The sequence below is a fragment of the Rhinichthys klamathensis genome, unplaced genomic scaffold (genome assembly GCF_029890125.1).
Source record: "Rhinichthys klamathensis goyatoka isolate OS25496 unplaced genomic scaffold, OSU_Roscu_1.1 h1tg000578l_1, whole genome shotgun sequence".
NCBI lineage: Eukaryota > Metazoa > Chordata > Actinopteri > Cypriniformes > Leuciscidae > Rhinichthys > Rhinichthys klamathensis.
The window spans coordinates 324248-342532 of record NW_026607042.1 but is presented as its reverse complement, the minus strand read 5'-3'; the positions used below and the strand labels follow the sequence as shown (position 1 = coordinate 342532).

The following is an 18285-nucleotide window of genomic DNA, read 5'->3' as shown; positions in this document are numbered from 1 at the left end:
TAGATCATTCGTACGAATTCATACGAATTTGGTAACTCGTAAAATATGTACGAATTAGCAAAAATTCGTACGAATTTGTACGAGTGAGGTCGTATGAATTAGTACGAATTAGCCACCTCGTAAAATTCATACGAATTGCCGTGAGATCGGGCTGGAAATACATACACGATAAAGAGAACTAAACTGCACTTTCTGTAAAGCTGCTTTGAAACAATATGTATTGTGAAAAGCGCTATACAAATAAATTTGAATTGAATTGAATTGAATTAAACTAGACGCAAAAATAAACAAACAAAAGGAACAGATACAACCAGGAGGAAACCATAAGAAATGTAAAGACAGGTTCTGTCAAATAAACATCAAAGTAATCTTAGACCATAAAAGTCTACAAGATAAATGTGACAAACTGAACACGATGCTTTTAATTCTCATTGGTCAATGAATGCCTATATTGAGTTGCGTTAGATACAATTTTGGCATCATTACTAGTCATATCTACTGCATGTTTTTAGGACAGTTTTAACTGTTTAACACAAGACTCCTATCTGTTACAAAAGGTACATTTCCATTGTATATTTACTGTGGGCCTTCAGTGTGAGGTCAGAACTCCTCCAGCATGGGCAAGAGTGAATCACACCAAACACACCATAACCACAGCCTCAAGCGTACGTCAACACCTAACCAAACCTTGTTTTGGAAAAGTGCGGGTGAGGAGTTAACCATGGCTAATGAATGACGGTCCAGAAGTGTCTGTGTTTAGACTGTGTTTTGTCATAGAGTCCCCGTGAATGATGGGACAGCAGACACCACAAACATAAAGACTCCTCTGTAACCTCATGTAAAATGCAATTTGAATGCTGCTCTGAAATGATGGCAAATGCAAACACACATCCGAGCGATCAGCGTGCAGGCGAACGCCACAGTAATCCTCCAGACTCTCCCTCAGGGTAACCAATATTTATCCTCAGCAAACGTGAGTCACGCCTCCTCTGAGGTCCCACAAGGCTTTTGAGAGGGTTTAATTAGGACTTTAGGGACAGAGAGAGCCCATTGTGTGTCATGAAGTCTCCAGAAGTGATCTCCAAAGGAATGCTGGAGCGTAACATCATCTCAGGAGATCACATCAAGGCTAAATCCTTCTTGATGAGCTTCCCAGACTAAAGCTCTCACTCCACACCTTCAAACTAAACCAACTAAACCCATAACACTTACAGGTTTGTTTCACAAACTTTCATGAAGAGAAAACCAATAAATCCTCTTTTATAAGGGTTTCTTTCTTTAAACACAGAAAACAAGAAGTGAAATCCTTAGTCTTTGGGGCTGAAGACAAGTCCTGCCCACTTAACAGAGAACAGAGGTTTAGTCCCTTAATGAGAGATTTAGATCGAATCACAACCATTTATCCAAAAACGTTATGTAGGCTGCTATACATCACTGTGGGAAAAATGTATATTAAATGAACACAAGTAATCATTCGTGAAGGTCATGAACTGTGATGTGTTTGCTTGGACAGTTGAGGATAAATATATGACAGAGCTAAAGCTCAGCTCAAAGGTCTCTCTGTCTTCTGAAGTCTAGCCAAAACTAACACAGACTTACCATCTAACCGATTTATACTTGAAATGCACTCAAGTTAACCCATCAGCTGAAATCTGAAATGCATTGTTAAATAGGTCAGTAATAACTTAAGTCATTATTTATGTCTTGTACATCTCATCTTCATGTCTCATATGACTTTCTTCTGTCAGAACACAAAAGCAATTTGAAAAATGTTTTAGCAGTTTTTGTCCATATGACTGTCAATGGGACTCAAAACTTAAAAAAAAAAAAGGCATTTTCTTCATTCACTCTCAAATCAAATGAAAGGGTCAACCAAAAATGAAAATTGTATCTCTCTATATGATTAACAGTTGTAATTTAAGCTTTTATTCACATATAAACGTCTCAGGTTACGACTGTAACCCTTGTTCCCTGAGAAGGGAATGAGACACTGCGTCAAGGACACTTTGGGAACGCCTCAGCGTGATTGCGTCTAAAGCACGTGTGTAAAATCAGCCCAATGGCGAGGCGGTGCGCCACGGGCGGGTGACGTCACGACCAGTGTTGGGCATGTTACTTAAAAATACTAATTAGTTATAGTTAATAGTTACTTCTCACAAAGAGTAATTCTCTTAGAAGAAAACAAACACAACCCTTGGTATTTATTTGAAACAGTGGCTAAATTAACAAGAAATAAAGCTTCAACCCTAGACATTTCCAAGCAACACAGCAGTGATGACTTTATGAACTTCTTTACTTACAAGATTGATAATATTAGGGAGAAAATAATAACTATGCAACCGTCTACCACAGTATCGCATCAGGGAGTGCATTGTAGTCTCCCTGAGGAAAAATTCGATTCATACATTGCAATAGGAGAGGAAAAATTTTCTAAACTCGTTAATTAATCTAAATCGACAACTTGTGTGTTAGACCCTATACCGACTAAGCTACAGAAAGAGATGCTTCCAGAGGTCATAGATCCTCTTCTTAATATCAATAATTCATCTTTACGTAACAAAAACTTTTAAGTTAGCTATTATTAAACCTCTTATTAAAAAAACGCAACCTGATCATAGAGAATTAGTCAATTACAGGCCGATCTCAAATCTACCCTTTTTGTCAAAGATACTAGAAAAGGCAGTATCTTCACAACTGTGTTCCTTTCTAGAAAGAAATGATATTTGCGAGGATTTAGACCGTACCATAATACTGAGACTGCTCTCATTAGTCACAAATGATTTGCTCTTATCTGATCGTGGTTGTATCTCTCTATTAGTGTTACTCGATCTTAGTGCTGCATTTGACACAATTAACCACAATATTCTTTTAAATAGACTAGAAAATTTTGTTGGCATTAGTGGAGTTGCACTAGCATGGTTTAAATCATACTTATCTGACCGTTATCAGTTTGTAGCAGTAAATGAAGAGATGTCTTATCGATCACAAGTTCAGTATGGCGTACCACAAGGCTCAGGACTAGGACCGCTGCTGTTCACTCTGTACATGCTACCCTTGGGAGATATCATTAGGAAACATGGAAATAGTTTTCACTGTTATGCTGATGATACTCTCTATATTTCTTCACGCCCTGACGAAACTTGCCAATTCACAAAATTAACGGAATGCATAGCTGATATAAAAATTTGGATGACTAGTAATTTACTACTACTAAATTCTGAAGAAAATCATTATTCTAATGATTGGACCAAAAACGTCCTCACGTAATAACCTAGAATACTGTCTAACACTTGATGGCTGCTCTGTCAAGTCTTCGTCGTCGGTTAGGAACCTGGGTGTGCTCTTTGATACCAATCTCTCATTTGAAAGTCACGTTTCTAGTATCTGTAAAACCGCATTTTTCCATCTTAAAAATATATCTAAATTACGCCATATGCTCTCAATGACAAATGCGGAACAGTTAGTTCATGCGTTCATGACATCAAGGCTAGATTATTGTAATACTCTACTGGGTGGTTGCCCTGCACGCTTAATAAACAAACTACAGCTGGTCCAAAACACAGCAGCTCGAGTTCTTACCAGAACCAGGAAGTATGACCATATTAGCCCGGTTCTGTCAACACTGCATTGGCTGCCTATTAAACATCCTATAAATATTAAAATATGGCACTAAATGGTTTAGCTCCCAGTACTTGAGCGAGCTCTTAACGCATTATAGTCCTTCTCGTCTATTGCGATCTCAAAGTTACGGCCAGTTGATAATACCTAGAATATCAAAATCGACTGCTGGCGGTAGATCCTTTTCCTATTTAGCACCAAAACTCTGGAACAGTCTTCCTAACATTAAATCTAGACTAAAAACACATCTCTTTTACCTGGCATTCACATAATACATTATACATTCCTATTATTCAAATCAGTTAAATGATTATTAGGCTGCATAAAACTGCACAAACCTGTCTCCATACCGGCGTGACTCCGATCTTCAGCCAGATGAACTGGATAATATTCTGATGTTCTGATCCAATCCTCCACCTGACCTGTAATGCTCCTGAATCATAATCACACACTGTATGTTCGTTGGCCAGAGGAGAACTGAGCGACTGAGTCCGGTTTCTCCCGAGGTTTATTTCTCCATTCTGTCACTGATGGAGTTTTGGTTCTCGTCACTGTCGCCTTTATCGCCTTCGGCTTTTGGCTTTTGTCTTGTTTAGTTGGGGACATTAAATTTAACATTTAATTTAATATCCAACAATAATATTGATCTGCCTGCATTGACACTATTATACAAGAACTGAACTGAGCTGGTTTACTCCAGAGTGGCTACATATATATAAATTAACCTAATTAATAACTTAAAAAATAAATAAAAATGAACCATCACTGAACTTACTTAAGCTGGACTGTGACGCTATTTTCTTCTAGAAACAAACTTTGTCGCATTATTTTCCTGTTATCTCTGTAAAGCTGCTTTGAAACACTCTGTATTGTAAAAAGCGCTATATAAATAAAGGTGACTTGACAACAAACTGATATCATATACACCTAGGATGGCTTGAAGGTGAGTAATTCATGGGGTAATTCTAATTTTTTGGTGAACTATCCCTTTAATAACGGGACATTTTTTTAATTATCCGTCAATGTTTTTCAGCAAATCAAAACTCAGTAAATTACAACATTTTTGTAAGACAATCAATCCCTTCATTGCAAATAAAAAATATCAAGACAACATCAATATTTGTATACAGTGGTGTAACAAGACATTTTATAGATGAGCATAGTCTAATCCATACTGCTATGATGTCTAATATTCATACCAGTACTTGTGTGGGACAGGCTACTTTTCATTCTATGTTACTTTAATGTTAGATGACAGTTTAATAAATATATCGAAGTAAAGGGACAACAATTTGTACATATTTCTGAAACAAGATACTTGAGACAAAATACAAACCATATTAAAATCAACCACAACATAAAAGTATTTAAACCTTTTTTTTTTTTTATCAGTCATTGGCATTGTAACTTCCTCTCATTCATTCCTTTCATTCTTGGACAGTTTAAATGGTCGTTCAGCTCATATGAGTTTTCATACCTTTCTTTCATGATCCCACCACAGACCACCATCAAAGCCACCAGAGAATTATGCCACATTGCTTCCATTTTAGTGCTGCGGAAAATAACTATATGTTCCATGCCATGAACCCATTTCTTATTTCTACAAAGCTTAACATTGTTCAGTGTCCCGTGATCACGTGATGTTTGCTCGGACCTCAGTCTTCACCACATGCCCTATTGTGAGAGAGTGTGTCTACCAACCTGACGACATTTCCCTGAACCGCCTTTATAGCCTCACCAATTCTTGCCCGTTTTTTAAAAGCCTCCCTTTTCAGTATTGTTTCAAATAAAGAGCTAAAGAGAAACAGATTAGCACAGCTCTCTGTGGTGTGGTCTCTTCCTGTAAACAGCATTTCAATAAAGTTGTTCTGCTGGATTTTTACAGTGTCTGTGACTAACCAGCCTTTATATTTTAACACAGATTACCAGAAGCTCTTGTGGTTTTGACCGTAACACATCACTATGCACATAATAATTGAAATTAGTTATTTTAGTAAAGCCATACAACAACACAAATGAGAAACACAATGCACACCCTTAAAGAATGCAATGCAGAGTATCAGGCTGGAGACATTTGTTTAGTCCAACCTGAAAATGTACACAAGAGAGTTATCCGAGTATTTGATAAATAGGTTTGTAGAGGATGAATAAGGTTGTGTCACCGTCTGCTTGCAAGGCCGAGGCAAAGGAGCCCACCACAAGTTTCTGAGACAATCTAATGCACAGATATCATCCCACTAATTCCTTCTCAATGTCAAATCTATGGGATCTTTCACCCAATTTTTCACATGCCTTAAAAAATGTCCTCAATAAGCTGGACGATTACCTAATTCATGGGTGTATGACAAGTTAGATGCCAAAATTTGTATTAAAGAGGAAGAATAATAATAAACATGCAAGATAATAATAGTGATGCATTGCTTGGCAAGCATCACTATTAATAATATCACTAATATCTATTTATATGGCTCTATTCAAGAACCCAAGGACACTTTACAAAGCATATGCCAAAACTGTAGTGTCTATTTACACCAAGTGCAAATAGCATGCCTGGTTGGGCTAGACAAAAGTACATTTCGAACCAGAGTTCAAATCCGCCTTTTGCCGAACTCCCTTTTCCCATCACATATCAGATTGGAAAGCCATTTATTTTCAATAACTATGAAGAAAATATGTGAAAAGTGGAATTAAAGTGCCTAACGGTTATTTAATAATGAAGTGCTTATCGGGTAGGGTTAGGGATAGGTGTAGGGAGGGCTTTATTCTCCTAATAAGGCAGCATTTATTTAATAAATATAATCATTTACACTCAATATGTAATTATTGCATACTGTTTTATAATGTACTAAAATACTGAGGTGCAATTAGTATCTAACAACTCTTTATACTTGTTGCAAAGACAATACTGCTATTAGTGTAAATAGAATATATCACTATTTTCACTTAATGCAAATAGCCGCTGCCATTAAAAAATTCAAGATCAACATATAAAGTACTTTCAAGCATGAGCATTCAGGAAACAAAATTGAGACATCTACAGTGTAATACAAAGTCAAAGTTTTAACAAGAATCATGAAAAATAAAGATGAGTTTTTAATTCAGTCTTAAAGTCCCCCTGTAGTAAATACTTTTATCCCTTAAAACTCATCTTTGATCACCAAAATGACATATTTAATTATTTTTTCCTGTAAAAAAAATGACTTCATGCCTTAAAATATCTTGAATGTAACTCGACACCCTTGCCTCATTTAGTATACGCGGTTCTATGAATATGCTAATTAGCCCCGCCTCCACTCACTCACTCAGCTCAGAGATCCACTCGATCAACTGAGGTAAACGCTGCACAATGGTATCGCTCTTTACGACGTCGGACACATAACGTCTCAGTCTGCCTTCTAACTCAGAAACGCTTAGAACAGCATATAAGAAAGGCATATAGTTCATCATAACATCGTAACATACATCATACACCTGCTATATGCTAAATCTACCTGATATTTCATATCAACAGAAAAATATACCGGGATAACCTGCATCTCTCGAGACTCCCCTGCTAGTTCGCTGTTAATGATATGCTAAAGCCCGCCGGCACGTTGATCTGATTGGTTACAAGGTCGTTTGTGACGTCAGAAACACCAGCGATTTCACACCGTGTTTTTGAGACTGTCTTTGGTTCACTGCAGTTTTAAGGAGAAAATACTCAGCAATGCTGTCGACTTATGAACTTACACATGGTTTGTCTTAAAGCATATTAAAAACACCACATAGACACATAAACAACATTAAAAGCTGGATTTTCACCACAAGGGGACTTTAAAGATCTAGATGGACTCATCAACATTTTGAAGCAGTTCACTTGAAGCAGCAGAGTTTTCAACTAAATGTACAAACAGCGATTTACAGTAATCTAAGTCAGAAGTTATGAAACTATTATGAAACAACTCTAGACTGTATTGAAGAGCATAAATGGGCAATATTACAGAGGTGGGAAAACAAAACTTTAGACTGTAGGCTTTAGTATGTAGATTTTTCTGGCATCCGCATAACTATGAAAAGGAAAGGCCTGTTCACACCAAGATGAATGAAAATGTGGTCCGAATTTCTGTTCAGACCCATGCGTAAAAACTGGCTGACAGGCACATGTAAATTCACTCTCTGACAGAAGATGGCGCTTATGGAAAAGCAATAGATACCCTAGTTACTACGGTACACACAGCAATGCTGCACAACGCTTCGCGGAGAAGAAAGTATGTATTCTTTACTGTGTTTATCACACAACAACAAACACAAGAGTAGAAAGACAAGACATCCGGTTCTGGATTCTTCTTCTGTTATTCTCTGTAGCTTAGCAAACACATCTGACTGTGAACGCCACCCAGTCGTAGTTTTACTGTACAGTGTGTAACCGCAGCAACTCTAAGCATGAGGCCAAATGTGTGAATCTACTGGCCGGCCAGCTTTATCGGCAGTGCAATGGAAAAGAGATTAGGACACCTCTCTGTAAGAATGTTAGGTCTGAATAAACGTATCAAAATTAAATATTATTTCAATTAAAATATTTATCACACCAAATTTTCTCACTGAATATTGGTCTTGGTGTGAAAACGCCTCAGGACATCGAATGATCTAACCACACAGAAGCATATCGATTAGAAAAAGAAGTGGTCCAAGAACCGACCCTTGAGGTACACCTTGTGAAACAGCAATCATCATTTAGGGGGAGTATTCAATTTGAAATGATTTTTAAAAAACAAATTAAACGATTCAGACAAATAAATAAGGTTCAAATGTAAATGTAAGCCCTTTCATGAGAGATTGGGTCCACACATTCACTGTGGTCGATTGAGCAGATCTACAGACGTACAGCAGGCACTGTGCAGTCCTCGTGACACATCAGACAGACAGTCGAGCACACAGTGATTTATATTTAATGAGCGTTTGTGGCCTCATGATGCCATCTTAGCTCATGCCAACTCAGTTATTAAAAGCCAATCACCTGAGCCATAAATGCCATGCAACTAATTACTATAGCCACAGGAAAACCATGTCTGGACAGGAATGCAAAGTCCCAAGTCCTTTACTCAAACTATTCTGTGCATCACAAAGTGCATTTCATGTTTTTAAGAGCCTCCTCAAATAAATCGGTCTCTGATGAAGCATCTGCTATAATGCAATATTTACTATTTATATTTAGTTTTAAAAAAAGAATCAGAATACTAAGCTACATGACCGTCAATGATAAAACACACATTAAAAGCAATATTTAGGCCTACATTTAAGATTGATGTATTTGAATTGCATATCAAATTTCCATAAATAAATAAACTAATAAATTGTAAATTTAAAAACAAAAGTGATGCATATTTGTCAGTCAAGCATAAATCAAATGTATACACTCAAAATAATGCAATGCTTTATTAACTCTTGCATATTTGATTGTATTTAAATAATCACATTTTAAAAATGCATTTATTAAAATTGATTAGAATCAGCATAAATCTGAAAACAATTATTTATTTAGTGAAAAATACCTATACTAAAATGTATTTAAAATACATTTAAGTATACTACAAACCCATTAACATATTAACTGAGATATTGTTTGAGACTTACTGATATAAATATTATAATGAAACTTTATGTGGAGTAGGCTTTATTGCACAATGCACATTTCTTAAAATTAAGCTTAAAATGTGTTTTAATCACTATTAGTAAGGATAGTATGATCTGTAAAATATAAGTCTTAAAATGCAAGATATTTAAAGTGTGCCTAAAGTATACTTGCATTTCCACTTCAGCACAATCAAATACACTTCAGTATATCTTTAGTTGGACCTCGGCACTATTTTTGGAAACCTAAAGTATATTAGGCACAAAATTACTTGTTCCAATTTAGCAGACTTTAAGTATATCAGTTTAGTATACCAACAGGGTATTTACATTAAGTACATTAATATAGATGTATTTGTAGTATCCTAATAAATGCATTTTAAATACATATTAGTACATCTGATTTTCACTAGAGCATGGTTAAAATAGAAATAGCTTTAGAACAAGCAATATTCATTAGATAAAATGTATGAGATTGAATTTTGGATTATACATATATAAACTTGGTTATTGTGTTTTTAAAACACATTCAGTTTATTAGTACTATTACAAAAATCATACTAATTTCTTACCTGTTTCACTTATATGAAATATGCTTCACATTAAGTTTATTAGTTTGTTTGTGTTAAAACTGTGTAATCCAAATGTACTTAATCAATAAAAACTAACTTTATTAACTTTATTCTAGATCTGCCATAAAGCCAAAACAATCTCTGTTACTGTAATCTCCTATTATCACTGTAAAGCTGCTGTGAAACAGTCTGTATTGTTAAAAGCGCTGTATAAATGAAGCTGACTTGATTACTGATATTCTACATGCAGTTTCTCCAGAAGGGTGTCGTAATGACTCATGCGGATCAGCCAAACCCTCAGCGCCTGGACTGGGCAACGTGTGAACACCTCTTTAAGCTGAGGAGAACAAAGGAGGAGTGTAACTCTACCTAAATGAAAATGTTTGATGTCCGTCACTCTACACCTGTCATGTGCCATAACGTACATTTTTATCACAATATAACTACTTGTGCTGACACTGGATATGCGCACCATTAACACAACAAACACCATTGTCTCGAGACGTCGTAAACTGTCCACCTGCAGCCACAAAGGATGAGAGGGAGGGAGGGAGGGAGAGAGAGAGAGAGAGAGAGAGAGAGAGAGAGAGAGAGAGAGAGAGAGAGAGAGAGAGAGAGAGAGAGACTTATCAAACATTTTTGACGCTGAGCTGGATTTGGTTTTTTTACTTTTAAAGGGCTGAGGAAAAATGGGAGGAAACCTTCTTCAAACCCCCAGCTATGCTTTGAGCAGTAACATGAAACCCGTCTCACAAACAGAAATTATGGCTGGAATTCTGTTTTAGCATAAAGAAACTCTCTGAGAGGAATTGTAGTCTGCAGTGAGTAATCTCATCCTTAAGGATTGTTGTGCTTTTACAGAAGCCTTACCAAAGTTCGCAGAAGAATGTGTTAGCGAGTCCTTTACAAGGCAACACTCCATCATATATGAGTGTCAGTGGTCTCGTTCTAAAACATGTTGCATTATGGGTAATGAGCAGACCTCTAAAATAAAGGTCCTTTATTGGCATCTATGGTTCCCTGAAGGATTTTTTTAACATCCATGGAAGCTTTCCATTCCCTTCTTTATACACTCTTAAAAATTAAGGTTCTTCATTGGCATCGATGGTTAAAGACCCTCTGTGGTGTGAATCCAGCTTTTAATGTTGCTTATGTGTCTATGTGGTGTTTTTAATCTGCTTTAAGACACACCATGTGTAAGTTCATAAGTCGACAGCATTGCTGAGTATTTTCTGCTTAAAACTGCAGTGAACCAAAGACAGTCTCAAAAACACGGTTTGAAATCGCTGGTGTTTCTGACGTCACAAACGACCTTGTAACCAATCAGATCAACGTGTGATCGTCAACCAGTGGATCTCTGAGCTGAGTGAGTGAGTGGAGGCGGGGCTCATTTGCATATTCATAGAACCACATATACTAAATGAGGCAAGGGTGTCGAGTTACATTCAAGATATTTTAAGGTATAGGGATTTTTTTTTTTCACAGGAAAAACATTTAAATATGTAATTCTGGTGATCAAAGATGAGTTTTAAGGGACCATTATTGACTACAGGGGGACTTTAAGACTGAACATCATGGCATCTGCACCACAGAACTCATGTTCTACAAATCTCCCTCCCCTTGCGTGTTCGTTTATGAAATATTTTGGCTAATTTTAATCATGCTCCAACTACCAATAAGACTGTACACTCTCTGCCCTTTTAATATAGCATGTTTAATCCGCATCTAGAAAAAGCCTCAACCGATCCTAAAAATAAAGTAATTTGTAATTAATTCTAAAGTAATATATTTAGCTGTTTAGACCCAACATGCAAATGCAAAAAGTATGCGACAAAATGGGTCTCTGGTATCCAGATGCAATTCTATGATGAAATCAGAGATTTACAAGTCAAATCAAGATTTACAGACAGGACTGGAGGAGAACATTACATTAGAAGTAGTTCAGAGACAAAGTTTAATGTCTGGAACTACTAAAGTGGATAGTTTTTTATAAAGTGCCTCTAATTATGATTTAATTATGGTTGGGTTGAGACAATCGGTTCACTGAGTTGCCACAAACATAAGCTGATTTCAGTTAAAGAGATGCACAGCAAACAGAACAGAGAGACGGAGAGGAGAGTCGTGAGCATGGTGGCCCGTCAGACCAGATCCTCGCTCTAAATACCACATAATTAACTACAACTGCACTAAAGCTGATCTCCAGTCAGTGAGGGAATAACCTCATGGAGAAAACAGGTGAAAACAGCCAATAAACACTTCATTCACACACACACACACACACACGAAGCAATGTGTTTCCCATCCACTAAACCAAGTGCATATGCTCAGAAAGGATCCCAGCTCGGCATTTGACAGTAAAGGGGTAGGGCAGACTGGGGCTAGTTGTCACATGCTGGGGAAGTTTTTAAATCAAAATACCAATTCTATAAATTGATATTTATGGAGTAGTTATCTATGTTGGTTTCAATCACCTAGGTATTCAAACACTTCGTTTAAAACACTATATTACCTAATATCATCATTCAAATATCTTCATCTATTTTTGCAACAGCATTGTAAACAAGTGGACACACACAAAAAAGAAATCACACTGGCATACTATTTCTGTTGACCCAAACAATTATTTGATATTTTTTTACTTTTAAGTGTTTGCACTGTACGTTGTTTGTGGGAAGATGGACATTTTAACATTTAATAATATTTATGTATTTATTTATGGTCAAGAACCAGCAAGTTCCTATTGTGACAATATAAGTGTCAACAAAGATTTTTCATGAAGGTTATACAAAGATGTACTTTCAAACTAACTCACAGAGAGTTCTTGTTCTTGTTCTTGAGAAGAAGTTCTCAGTTCTTGCTTACCTGCAGGTGTTTGAATGACGCTGTGATCTGCGTGATGTGGAGCGTGAGGCAGCGCGAGACGCAACGCGCGCTCTCAATCTTCTCCAAAGTCTCCGCTTCTTCAGCCCTGCGCGCAACGCTCGCCTCGAACACACAACAGAGCAGAACGCAGCAGACCTTCCTCATAAACATCATATTCACAGAGGACATTCGCGCAAATGTGTGTGGATCGTTGTGCGGTTGAATGTAGGCTACTGGATGCGCGTGAGGCTCGTGTTGACTGGTGTGTGTGTGTTGGTGCGCGCGCTCGGACACTCCCTCTCGCGCAAAATCTGTCATCTGTAGTCTGTCATTTTGGATTCAGGTCTATAAACGAATTTAAAACGTTAAGGGTGAAAACTAAGTATCTGAAAATTCCGGCGCTTTATAGTTATAGTGAAAGACGTTCAATCTCTTTTCCACAAAACAACGCAGCTATACGACAAATAAAATAGTCGATATAGTCGCAGAAAATAACATGTAAACAATGCCAGAGTAAATTACCTTTAATTTTATCACGTAATTGCTTGATTGGTTACAAGGTCGTTTGTGACGTCAGAAACACCAGCGATTTCAAACCGTGTTTTTGAGACTGTCTTTGGTTCACTGCAGTTTTAAGGAGAAAATACTCAGCAATGCTGTCGACTTATGAACTTACACATGGTTTTTCTGAAAGCATATTAAAAACACCATGCACGTAGACATTAAAACAACATTAAAAGCTGGATTTTCACCACAGGAAACAAGTGTTTCCCACAGTTGTTTATGGGAGCTTCATGAATCACGTTAATTTGAGATTATTTTATTAACAATTAATAAAAGACAACCCATTGTTTTATTTTAATCTCTGAAGTTTCTTCAGTCTCCCTTTTATGTTAAACTAAAATAAAACGTATATGTTATGCTAAATGATTCATGGATATGATAATCATAATAAATATCAAAGTGCCAAGGTTACCATGTGATGCCATCAATGATGTATAGAACTTTTGTGTTGACATCTTGGTGACGACATTTAACCACAGCCTGCTTTCTTTCATGAGGTAGATAATGATGCGCAATATTGGATCCAGTGTGTTGTCTTCCCTATATGCGCATGTGGGCATCTACAGTTCTACTACAGCATCTGTTGATGAGCTTTTACTGGCGTCATTGCGATTCCAGCGCCATCGTGTGGTAGAATGACGACTACATGAGAAAACAGACTAAAAGGTTTATCCATCTCTAAACAAACACACCTGAACCAACCAATCAAGCTCTTTATCTTCACATGAACATTAAAGTATTTGTGCTGCTTGCAGGGCTGGAGCTAAACTCTGCTGTAGACTGAGAGCTGAGCATTCCTGAGGTAAAGTGTTTATTTGTATCTTAGTTATTAATTGATTATTCTGCTTGTATTTTTATTAACACTCTGTGATGCATTATTAACACTTCATTAGTGTATATTATGAATCAATTTGAATAGGTTTGGGGTATGTTTTGAGCCTAGCGTTGACTATGGCACACATGCTGTTTACATCACAGTCAGGTCACACACATTGATCATCTTGTTAATGTTTATCAAACCTGATTCCAAAGTCACATTCATCTCATGGTATAAACCGACTGCATTTGAAATAAAGCTGCTTATCTTCTGCAGGACATTTTCTGTAAAACGAATTAAAGATGTTGACTCTGATTTGGATTTTTTTGGCCGCAAACATTTTGTGTGTCTTGGGGACAAATTTAGTTCACGTTCCCTGTGATGACAAGATTGTGGAGAAGTTGTCCCGACTGGCCGTCACGTACATAAATGAGGACAGACAAACAGGTTACAAATTTGCCCTTAACAGAATCACAAACGTCCAGGCGTACCAACAGGTTGGTAAAAAGTTATTTTCAATAGTGAAAGGGTAACTACAGCATTAGTAGATCTACTCATATTATTAAATTAATTATTAATGACAAGTTGTTTTGCAGATTCAAAGTCATAATATATATGTATTTGTCATTTTTGCAAGATACTGTTTATTTCACAGGTCCACTTTCCCTTGCTGTAGGGTCTTGCTGGAAAGGTCTATTATCTTGATTTAGATGTCCTTGAGACCAAGTGCCATGTCCTCAGTCCCAAATCGTGGAAAAAATGTGCTATAAGACCTTTCATGGAAACAGTAAGGCTTCACCTCCTTGATTATTTGCTGCTACTGTACATCTCAAGCAATGTATAAAGTTTGAATTAAATATATGGTTGATAGTGTGGAAGAGTTGTTTACCTTCTCAAATATTGATCATGGGTTTAGAATTAACCAGCAGATTTAACTTATGCTGCATGCAAAACTGTAATTTGACAATTTGATGGATGCATATTTGGATCTCAAGCTAAAATCTGTGGCGTTGCTTAACTTATTATTGCACTGTAAAAACCTGTACTTTGCATTTTGAAAAATATACATGTGACGGTGGCAAGTGACATATCAACAGCTTTTTTTCTCTCTCAGGGATAGTGATAAATAGTGACTTAAAGGGGTCATATGATGCTATTTTAAAAGTTCATTATTTTATTTTTTTGGGTGAATATGAATAGGTTAACATTTTTTAATGTTGTATATTATTGCATACTGTAAATTATTGCAAGTCCAAGTCATCGCTGGATAAGCCTAGCTCCAAGTTGTCCAAGTCATCGCTGAATAAGCCCAGCTCCAAGTTGTCCAAGTCATCGCTGAATAAGCCCAGCTCCAAGTTGTCCAAGTCATCGCTGAATAAGCCCAGCTCCAAGTTGTCCAAGTCATCGCTGGATAAGCCCAGCTCCAAGTTGTCCAAGTCACCGCTGAATAAGCCCAGCTCCAAGTTGTCCAAGTCATCGCTGAATAAGCCCAGCTCCAAGTTGTCTAAGTCATCGCTGGATAAGCTCAGTTCCAAGTTGTCCAAGTCACCGCTGAATAAGCCCAGCTCCAAGTTGTCCAAGTCACCGCTGAATAATCCCAGCTCCAAGTTGTCCAAGTCATCGCTGGATAAGCCCAGCTCCAAGTTGTCCAAGTCATCGCTGAATAAGCCCAGCTCAAAGTTGTCTAAGTCATCGCTGGATAAGCCCAACTCCAAGTTGTCCAAGTCATCGCTGGATAAGCCCAGCTCTAAGTTGTCCAAGTCATCGCTGGATAAGCCCAACTCCAAGTTGTCCAAGTCATCGCTGAATAAGCCCAGGTCCAAGTTGTCTAAGTCATCACTGAATAGCCCAGCTCCAAGATGTCTAAGTCATCGCTGGTTAAGCCCAGCTCCAAGTTGTCTAAGTCATTGCTCGATAAGCCCAGCTCCAAGTTGTCCAAAACATCGCTGGATAAGCCCAGGTCAAGTTGTCCAAATTATAGCTGGATAAGCTCAGCTCCAAGTTGTCCAAGTCATCGCTGGATAAGCCCAGCTCCAAGTTGTCCAAATCATTGCTGGATAAGCCCAGCTCCAAGTTGTCCAAGTCATCGCTGGATAAGCTCAGCTCCAAGTTGTCCAAGTCATCGCTAGATAAGCTCAGCTCCATGTTGTCGAAATCATCGCTGGATAAGCCCAGCTCCAAGTTGTCCAAATTATCCCTGGATAAGCCCAGCTCCAAGTTGTCCAAATCACCGCTGAATAAGCCCAGCTCCAAGTGGTCCAAATCATCGCTGGATAAGCCCAGCTCCAAGTTGTCCAAGTCATCGCTGAATAAGCCCAGCTCCAAGTTGTCCAAATCATCGCTGGATAAGCCCAGCTCCAAGTTGTCCAAGTCATCGCTGAATAAGCCCAGCTCCAAGTTGTCCAAGTCATCGCTGCACCGCTGAATAAGCCCAGCTCCAAGTTGTCCACGTCACCGCTGAATAAGCCCAGCTCCAAGTTGTCCACGTCACCGCTGAATAAGCCCAGCTCCAAGTTGTCCACGTCACCGCTGAATAAGCCCAGCTCCAAGTTGTCCACGTCACCGCTGAATAAGCCCAGCTCCAAGTTGTCCACGTCACCGCTGAATGAGCCCAGCTCCAAGTTGTCCAAGTCATCGCTGAATAAGCCCAGCTCCAAGTTGTCCAAGTCATCGCTGAATAAGCCCAGCTCCAAGTTGTCCAAGTCATCGCTGAATAAGCCCAGCTCCAAGTTGACCAAGTCGTCGCTGGTTTAGTCCAGCTCTAAGTTGTCCAAGTCGTCGCTGAATAAGCCCTGCTCCAAGTTGTCCAAGTCGTCGCTGAATAAGCCCAGCTCCAAGTTGTCCAAGTCGTCGCTGAATAAGCCCAGCTCCAAGTTGTCCAAGTCGTTGCTGGTTAAGCCCAGTTTCAAGTCATCTGCGTCATCCAGTCCCAAGTCTCCTTAATTGCAGATGGTCCCGCTAAACCTCCCTCCACGACTGTCACCACTTCCCTTTGGTTTTTCCATTGTCCTCACTCCCACCGTCTCCGCCCCGTTCTGCCAAGCCCACGCCTCCACCTCGGTCACTCCTGCATGCAGCTCCACTGTGGCCCCCCAGGGCTTCAACGTCACCCTGGGTTTTCTGCTCCACCTCGGCCAGTCGTCTACCTGGTTCCGCCAGGCCTCTCCACCAAGGCTCCACCATGGCTCCTCCCTCCATCGGCTCCACCGTGGACAGTGGGGGCCCCAGGATTTTTGTCTTAGGGGTGCTAAGGGGGGCTTAACTTTTTTAATGTGCATCAATAATTTCAATATCTTGCAATTTATGCATTTTATTTATTTAATTTCCCATTTTACCTTAAAACTATACTTTCACAAGGTCACATTGTAAAGTAAGCAGTCATTACACTTGTGTTATCAATTTTGTTAAACATCTTTATTATCCCCTTATAATCTCTTTGAATCAATAACAGTTTATTGAAACCAGGCGACTGACAGTCCCACCTACATGCTGGAACTGATAATGAAGCCGTTAAAAGGGCTTTTCTTGCTTTAGCATTCTTTGTTGCATTGAATGTCAATGGAGACTGTTCAAAAAATGGGAAAAAGCAGTTTTCATGTTTATCCCCCAATTTTTGCTGAGGAGAATCGATCAAAAAAAAAAAAAAAAAAAAACACTCGCAGCCTACCCTACTAGCTTTATTTGAACAACATAGAAAGTATGAAGCAAACTCAAATGAAGATTAGAAACTGAACTGGGCTGTAGAGTGTGGGTGTATACTGTTGAGAAACCTGGGGTTCAGACAACTTCTTGAACAGTTACATAACAGGTATGCCCTTCCTTCACGGAATTATTTCATGTACATTGAAATCCCAGCCCAATGAAACAAAAGATTTACTCATGAACAATCTTGAGGGAAACTTTTTTCATGCACCACTGACCTATGTGTAGCGTGAGCGGTATGATTTTTTTTTTAGTATAACTAAATCCAGATGCACGGACTACGCCACCCTGGGAATTGCACCCAAGGAAATATAAAAGGGACCCAGGTTCGGTGGTGCAGAGAAAAGACAGAGTCGCTTCATCCAATAAATTAATGGTTTTATTTAAGGAAAATGTCCCACTAGCACTATTTGTTCGTAATATAATTCACTAGCAAGTTTATTATAACAATACGGAACACATCAAATGCAAAAAGAACATTCCTCCAGACCTCGCTTATTTTTAAGCACTGAATCACATTAAACCAAACATAAACAAAAA

The 18285-nt window shown here is 38.3% G+C and overlaps 2 protein-coding genes across 2 annotated transcripts in view; one reads left to right on the top strand and one right to left on the bottom strand.

Moving 5' to 3' along the window:
- The window catches only part of anos1b (anosmin 1b), a 79038-nt gene extending 66090 nt beyond the window's left edge, over window positions 1-12948 (bottom strand). The window contains exon 1 of the mRNA XM_056239989.1: window positions 12663-12948. Coding sequence (XP_056095964.1) covers window positions 12663-12851 — 189 coding nt within the window. The 5' untranslated portion in view covers window positions 12852-12948. The remainder of the gene's footprint in view (window positions 1-12662) is intronic.
- Window positions 12949-13964: 1016 nt separating this feature from the next.
- The window catches only part of si:ch211-262h13.5 (uncharacterized protein LOC571127 homolog), a 33854-nt gene continuing 29533 nt past the window's right edge, over window positions 13965-18285 (top strand). The window contains exons 1-2 of the mRNA XM_056240004.1: window positions 13965-14540; window positions 14720-14830. Coding sequence (XP_056095979.1) covers window positions 14346-14540; window positions 14720-14830 — 306 coding nt within the window. The 5' untranslated portion in view covers window positions 13965-14345. The remainder of the gene's footprint in view (window positions 14541-14719; window positions 14831-18285) is intronic.